This window comes from Physeter macrocephalus, unplaced genomic scaffold, assembly GCF_002837175.3.
Source record: "Physeter macrocephalus isolate SW-GA unplaced genomic scaffold, ASM283717v5 random_461, whole genome shotgun sequence".
In the NCBI taxonomy this organism is placed as follows: Eukaryota; Metazoa; Chordata; class Mammalia; order Artiodactyla; family Physeteridae; genus Physeter; species Physeter macrocephalus.
Window position 1 is genome coordinate 12,824 of NW_021145747.1, and position 8,223 is coordinate 21,046.

The window sequence follows — 8,223 nt, forward strand, 5'->3', positions numbered from 1 at the left end:
TTCGCCCCCTGGTGGCCTACAGGGGTATTGCACCAAGCCAGCGACTTCGAATTGTTAAATTTTCGCATCTGTGGGCACAAATGGAGGGCTGCCAAGGGGGCAATTTTCCATGGGATGGATTACCTATTCTATCAAGAGTAGACTATTAAGCAAAGTCTGATGGCTCTTCCCTTGTTGTAGCACCTAGGGAGCTGCGTACTGGATGAAGAGTAGGAGGTCGGACATCTGAGAGTTTGGGTTCCAGTGTTATCTGTATCATTGAACAAGCTACTTGTCTCCTCTTTGCCTCCATTTTCCTTTAATAATCATGAAAGAAAGCAATTTTTCCAATTCATATCTCTGTAAAGAAGCTGCCTAGTATACAGAAAAAAAACAGCTGTCGTAGAAAGTTCCATCTACTACCCCAGCATTCTAAGCAACTTCACATCCACCGCCACAGTGGGAGGTGAGCAAGGGGGCGCTCTTTGAGTGCCGTGTGCTGCACTCAGACATTCGGGCTCCCTGAGAAGGAGACGTGGTGTCGGAGTCTCCCTCCAAGGAGCTTTCCAAAGCTACCATCTCACCAGGCCACTGGGCTTCCTGGTCTGGACTCCTTCTTGGCTTCCTAAAAGACCTTCCTGTTGGCACTCTCGCCTTCCTCCAGGAAAACCTCCAGTCAGCGGCAAGAACAATCTTCTTAAGACACACACCATATCACACTATTCCAGAGTGAATCCTTTCGGTGGTTCCCCACCGCTCCCAGAACAAAATCCAAACATCTTTCTGGGGCCTGCAGGACCCTGACATTATCTGTCCTACTTGCCTCTCCAGCCTCACCGTGCACCCCTCGCTTTCCCTCTCACTGTCCTGTGGCCATACTTGCCTTCTTTCAGCTCCCCTAACATGCCCAGATCTTTCTTGCCTGGGTGCCTCTGGCTCAGGACACTCTTCCCTATGACACTTACATGGCTGCCTCCCCTCCTCCTTCTGGTCTCAGCTTCAAGGCCTTCCCTCAGAGAGTCCTCTCCTAACCACCATGAAATAGTTCCTTCTGTAGTCTCTCCTTGGGCCCTCTGCTTATGTCCCTCAAGCACTTATCATTTAGTTTGTTTCCCTGTGTGTGTGTGTGTGTGTGTGTGTGTGTGTGTGTGTGTGTCCCCAACCAGGCTGTAAGCTTTAAGAAGAAAGGGTGACATCTTTGGGTTTTTATTGACTGTTGCAACCCCAGGGCCTTTGCACAGTATATGGCCCATAGCAGGTCCGTGAATTGTTGCTAAACGAATATATGAATGGATGGGTGAATAAAGTGGAATTTGTGATTTTGGAGAAACAGGAAAAGTGAAACTTCACAGGTTTAAGAAAACTGGAGCAGGGTGTCAAGGGGGGTGTGCTTCTGGCAAAGCCATCCCAGCAGAAAATGTGCCAGATTTGAGGGAGAGGCTTGTGAATTAATCACAGCCACCAAGACCAGAAAGTCTGAGAAATTAAGATGCTTGGAGAACCCTCACACCAAACTGTGGGATGCATGGTGTAGAAATAATACTGAGTTTCTGTCTTTATAATACATTTAGAGGTTTTGGGGGGAGGAGCGATGGGGGTGCAGATGAGAGAAGGGAGGAAAACTGAACTGTCAGACTCAAAGCAATTAAGTCCATCAGAATGGAACAACCGCTAAGGAAGGTGAATTTTTTGGCTTATAAACCTTCACGTGGCTCCTCTGGGCTTTGGATATGCAAATGTCTTTACCAACTGGCAGGACCCGAGGAAGGAACAGCCTCCTTATCCATCCAAAGTCTTGCACCTGCTCCCGAATCTTATCACAGTGCTCTAGGTGTAATTAACTTGAGTGATGACATGCCCTTGAGGTGCCTGTCAAAAACTCCCTTCCCAAAGGGCTGTCAAGCCCTCTCTAGGGGATCAGAAACGGAGGGAAGCCCAGGGCCTGCATCACTAGCATGTAAGCTCCAGGAAGAGGACTGCAGTAGGTACTCAGACATACTGTCAGGCAACGGCAAGCATGCAACAATTATCTGTACGTTTAATTAGTGTCAGAAAGAGTCCTACAGTGGAAATGATGTTCCCCGTTCCAGCCCAGCCTCTGCCTGGTCCTTGATGTCAGGCACAGCTAATTCCTCTGGGTGTGGTTTTACAACACACAAAGGTGCTGTCTGAACTAGCAGCTGATCTGGCCTCTGTTTCCTCACATATAAAACCACATAGTCCGTTCTAGCTTTAAAATTCAACATATCAATATATCTGTGAATCGTCTATCTATCAATGCATATTTGTTCCCTGCCCACTGATACAACAGGAGTGGACTGGTTTTATGGTTGTCAGATAAAATATAGGACCCTCAGTTAAATTTAAATTTCAGATAAGTAATACTTTTTAAATATAAGTATGTGCATGCAATGTTGGGGACAATTATTTGGGACATTTGCTAAATCTGACAGTTTTAGCTATTTGTCTTCTATCCTCCAAATACTGTAATCTTTTGGAGGAACAGGAACAGGATCTTATTCATCTTTGGAATCCCTTGCAGTTGTGTCTGCCCGATTTTTGGATTTCACAGACTAAATATAATTGGATATTTTTGAAAGAAAAACTACTTTTAATTTTGAAAGAAAAACTACTTTTAATAAAGGCACTTATGACATTCATCCCTTTACTACAGAAAAGTCAGTTAAACTTTAAAAAAACCACTAGATGAACTCTCCAGCCATTTTTATGTAATTATACATAATTATAAAAATCTTTTTTAAAATTAACTTTACAAGATGCCTATCACATTGTCCTTTTGTTTGTGTGCGTCTAAGGCAACCAGGTGACACTTCAAACCAGTTGGCACTGCCCAGCGGACCTGTATTTGGGAGCTGCAGCTGTGCGGTGTTTATTTGAAGGCCTTGCACGATGTTTTCACTTTTTTGCTTTAGCTGCCAGGAGGCCCTGAGTTAATTTGGAGCTCAGCTGCTATAATTAGGCTCTTCTCTCCCTTCATTTCTTGGCTCCGGCGCTTTTCTCCAGGCCTTTACACCTTTTCAGTGAATGAATTTTTACTATAAGTTGCCTGAAGAACTTCGGAAGTATAGAAATTTAAACAAAAAAGCCTTGCATATAACAGTACTCAATAAACGGTGCTGTTGACAAAGCAGATACGAACAATGAGTGGTGTTTGATTAGTTTACTTTCTGAAGACAAGGCTTTTTTTAACTGAATTCTTTTTTTTTTTTAACATCTTTATTGGAGTATAATTCTAATTTCCCATTCTTAGAATTTTTGAATGTTTGAGCTAGAAAGGTAAGCACATCTTTTAGTTCAAATCCAGACTTCCCGAATTGGGATTTTGATCCCATGAATCCATAGGAATACTAGAATCCAAGCTCCACTGGTCCACATGCCTTCTTAGCACACATCAAAGGGCAATATGTCATTCTGCAGGCGAGCCAACTGAGCACAGCCAAGGGCAGTGACTGTCGTACGAATTGGTGGCAGACGTGGGTGAAGTGCCCAGCACCCAGCTTTCTTAGCAAATTAACTTGAGTTTGCCGGGGAACAGAAAGGGCAGGGAAAGATGTTCATTCATTTCTGTTCACACTATATAGTAGGAAATGGCTGCTGGGTGTAGAGAAATGAAGGACCTGAGAAGATTGACCTCAAATAATAGCCACTTCCCTCTCCCATCTGTTCTGGGATTTCACAGTTCACTAAGTGCTTCTCCCGTATTTTCTCAATTTGATCCTCACCACAACAAGGAGATTTAGCAAGGTAGTACTGTTTTCTCATCCTAACTTTACAGATGAGAACTTAGAGGCATGGTCATGTGTTGATGTGGCTAATAAAAGGAGTGGAGCTGAGATTTGAACACTATCTAGTGCTGAACTTCACTCAAGGCCTGTAGCCAGGCCAATGTTTTTGTTATGTAAAAAACCAACCCGATTTACTTTTTCAAAAGTCACACAAGTTCTATATGATTAGTATAAGAAAATTCAAATAATTCAGAAAAATATAGATTAAAAAAGAGAGGAGTGTATCCCATCCTCCCCTGTCCCTGAACTATGAGTTTACATGCATTTAGAGGTAGGGATTTTTTTTTTTTTTAATGGCTCAAACTATACACATTGATGTGCTTTGTTTTTCTTAACAATACATCTTGGCCATTTTTCCAAATCCTTACGTAGAGATCTACCTCTGTTTTTAAATGAGCCATGTTTGAAAATAGAATAGCAACATTTATGTGAATACTGATGACAGGGAAATATTATATTTACCACCAATATTTCATAGTGGAGTTGATTACGGAATGGAAAGGGTGTTGGTGCTCAGAAATGGGGTCAACTGACTCTGATAGTGTCAGCTTACTAATTTTCTCTCGAAAGTGTGGGCTCCAGAGTCAGAATCACAAACGGGCTAACAAGGCTTTGAAAAAGTTATCCAATAGCTGCTCAGTTTTCCTATCTGTAAAAGGGGGATACAAATACTGTGTGTTCCTTAAGGCTGTAGTGAGGATTAAATGAGATAATTCACATTAAATGCTCAGCACAATGCCTGATGAAGACAATGATGACAGGGACGACAATGCTAATTCTCTTTTGATCTGAGAAGGTCAGGTCGGGGTTGGAACAGCAGGTGGTGCTTAAATTGCAAGGTTATCAAATCAGGAATGGATACCCCTGGGGATACTTTTGTTCAGAGCTACCAAATCCGTCTGCCCGTCTCTCCGTATTACTATGAGATTAGCCACAGTTGCACTATCTTTGGCTTTGTCAAATCAAACTCTGTGTTACTACGATGTTGTACATTTTGCACAGCTCATATTGCTTCCTTCCTGGGTGCTAATAAAAATAAGGAAGAGCACGGAAAACAAAAAACAAAAAACAAAAACCTCCGACAACTCCTGACAGCGTGACTCCAGTTTTGGAAACAACAACCCAGGCTTTCACGATCCGGTGCTTGCTGAAACCTTTGAGGGACTCGAGGACTACAATTCCCAGGGTGCATCATTTCAGCCCCGCCCACGACGTTGCGTCTCCTAATTCTCACCAGGCTCCGAGTTCAAACTACAAATCCCAGAAGGCCCTGCAGCACCGCTCGGGTCTCCCGTCTGAGGTCTTTCACTTTTTAAAGCGTAACTGGGGCCGCGTTGCCCTCTGGGAAGTGTAGTTCCTCGGGGGAGCGACCCCACCACCAGCAATACTTCTGAGGCCTGGATGCTGAAATAAGGCGAGCGAACTGGCAGCGCTCGAATAACTGGGCCTAACCGGCCACCCGGAAGAGTAACCTGGCTCGGGAGGGCCCTGGAGACGCGCCTGGGTTCGGGGTCGGGTGCGAATGTGGCTCGCGTTCTAGGCCTCACCGAGTGAGAAGGTAAACTGGGAGGAAGGCGGCGGTGGCGGACGAGACCAAATGCTACCCTGGAGCAGGGAGTGGGCCAACGGAAAGGGTGAATCCAAGTGGAGATGATAGGCGTGGGAGCGGCGCTCCCATACTGCCAGGTCGGGGAGAGGCGCGCCCCCCAAATGGGGTGGAACACAGGTCTCAGCACAAAGAAGACGGGCGTCCATGTAGTGGGATGGCTTTATGGTTTGGGGCTGATCGATGGGATTTCATCCCATGGCGTCGTCTCCCCTGGCTAGGGGAGGCAGCGCACCTGGCCTTGGACCTGGAGAGTTTTGGGGCGCAGCAGAGCGCTGGTTGGAAAGTTAGGCAGGAGTGTTTTACCCGGGGAGCCTGACAACTGCAGCCGAGCCCGGGAACGATGCCTTTCCCTAACCCTTTCTTAACTGCTGGTGATTGGAGGAAGTGGAAGGTTTCTAGGGATCGATGAGTTCTGGTCAAAGAGAGTCCAAGCAGGAAGGAAACCTTTTTACCCTCGGGCGCTTCTCAGAGCCCCCCGCCCCCCACCTTGTCATCATTATAAACATTACGTGGCGTTACATTGGGTAGCGGCTCTTCAGTTCGAATCAAGCCAGAGAAATTGGTGTCTAGCGCCTGGGTCTAGAGTATTGTAGTGGCTCAGCTCATAGAAAAATGACCTAAGTAAATTAATTGGAAAAAAGAAATCGGGAACGGAATACAAAACAGAACGTATATAACGATCCTATTTTGTAATAAATCATCTGTCTTCCAAATATTTTACATGACCTGTATCTATGGATATGGATAGAAAAACATCAGAATTATACTGTACTCTTAAACTATGAACAGTGGTTATGATGGATACTGAGATTACACATTAATTTTACTCTTTTCTTTACATCTTTATGTAGCGTCTGAATTTGTACAATGAGAGTATTACTTTTTTTTTTCCTTATTGTTCCAGAAGAGTCACTCATTGCTCTATGGTGGTGGGTTTACCACCTGCAGATTGACTTGCCAGGAATGATAAAACGATGGTATTCGAGGGGTGAATTTAGTGTGCAGTGTATGTGATGCTAATGCTTTTTTCCTTCTTCCAGGTTGGAAAGAGGCTGTTTTAGCAAGTGTCACGCCATGGTATGTGGTTGTTTTGGTCTATGTCAGTCTAATCCATTATCCTTTCTAGTTTGAAATGTCGCCCTTCTCATTATCTGATGGATTTAGGTTGCACTATATAACTTTTTGGGATCTGATAACTCATGTTGGCTGGTGGATGAGAGGGAGAAAAATATTGCAGTTGAAATACCTTTTTGGCTTTGGATTTGATCGACCTTGCTTTTTACTTTTTGTCAGAGTCATGGTTTTTGGCATATGCTACCTACTATCTGTGTGGGTATGTGTTTAATTATAAAAGAAACTTTCATATATCCTTTGGCTTCTTGTGCATTTCCTGGGACAAAAGCTTGTTAAAATCAAGGTAAGCAAATACATACATTTAATGTTTATTTCAATATTGTTTTTCCTTTCTCAGCTTTTGCCAAGTTTCCAGTTAAAGATTGACATTGCTGCATGAACATTTCCCTGTTAAAATGTCCTTGCCTCTTACGGAGGAGCAGAGGAAAAAAATTGAAGAGAATCGGCAAAAGGCTCTGGCCCGTAGAGCTGAGAAATTATTAGCAGAACAGCATCAGAACACAGTCTCGGGCTCCTCCATTGCCTCCAAACCTTCCCAGTCCAAGCAGGGCCCTTCCAGACACCTCCACCAGGATCCTTCTAAGTCAGGGAGCCATGGTGTTGTTTTCAAGCAACAGAATCCCAGGAGTTCATCTGATGGTGATCAGAGACCTCAAAATTCCCACAGTTTTCAACTCGGCACCTCAGAGCAGGCAAAGGGGACATGGCAGAGGCAAGAAGAGATGCCCGCAGCCTGCCCGAGCCACCGCCCGCCAAATCAAGTGACTCTCGCTGGGATCTCCCCTCCCTTGGCAAACAGTCCTCCAGAGGTCTCCAGCGAACAGCTCTGGGTTTATGGGGTAGAGCAAGGTCAGATTCAGGCTCCACACAAGACCAAATCGACACCCTTTGTTAACACAACTCATGAGCCTTTGGCCAGAGCAAAGAATTTCCAGGAGACAGCAGCTTCTTCCTCTGGACAGCCTCCCAAGGATCCTGAGTTAGAGGCCAGGATGGCAAGACCCTCCACCTCTGGGCAGAACGTTTCAGGGAGTGTGATGCCCAGGACAGAAGAAAGACTACAACAGAAATCAGGGACCCCACTCCACAAAGCAGCAGGCTCCCAGCAGGGAACATGCATAAAAATCGGTGATCGTTTCCAGGTGAAGATTGGGTACAACGAGGAGCTCATTGCAGTGTTTAAGAGTCTGCCCAGCAGACGCTACGGTAATGAGTCTTCCATCTAGTTCTTTCAGATGTTTCTTCCTACTTCTAGGGTCTCTTTAAATCTAAGTTTCTCATAAATAAGAAGAGAGTGCATTGGCACGTTATGTCCATCCAGTTGTTAAAAATTTTCTGTTTTAGCTCATGTTTCCTTTCATAATAGACGTTCCTTCAAACAGCTGCCATGCTTGGGGTCTGCCACATGGCCACATGGCCACATGGAGAATGGCTGAATAGTTCCCCTGCCAGGTGCTTTGTGTGCAGTGTAGCACTTAAGCCTAACAGTGTTTTGTGAGAAGTAGGTGTTGTTTCCATTTTAAAGGCGATGGAACTGGCTCAGCCAGGTGACGTGGCATGCTCAGGTTGGGTCTCCCAGAAGGGCAGAGCCAAAGCATTATCCTCATTTATATTTGCTGTTTGTCCTCTACGGGGATTTTTTTTTTTTTTTTGCGGTACGCGGGCCTCTCACTGTTGTGGCCTCTCCCGTTGCGG

The 8,223-nt window shown here is 45.0% G+C and overlaps 1 protein-coding gene across 1 annotated transcript in view; it reads left to right on the forward strand.

The window, feature by feature from the left end:
* Positions 1-5,141: 5,141 nt before the first annotated feature.
* The window catches only part of LOC102989054 (SWI/SNF-related matrix-associated actin-dependent regulator of chromatin subfamily A-like protein 1), a gene marked incomplete at its 3' end in the record, with an annotated part of 35,317 nt that continues 32,235 nt past the window's right edge, over positions 5,142-8,223 (forward strand). Inside the window, exons 1-3 of the mRNA XM_028485566.1 lie at positions 5,142-5,343; positions 6,435-6,471; positions 6,866-7,734. Of these exons, the coding sequence (XP_028341367.1) occupies positions 6,924-7,734 (811 nt within the window). The remainder of the gene's footprint in view (positions 5,344-6,434; positions 6,472-6,865; positions 7,735-8,223) is intronic.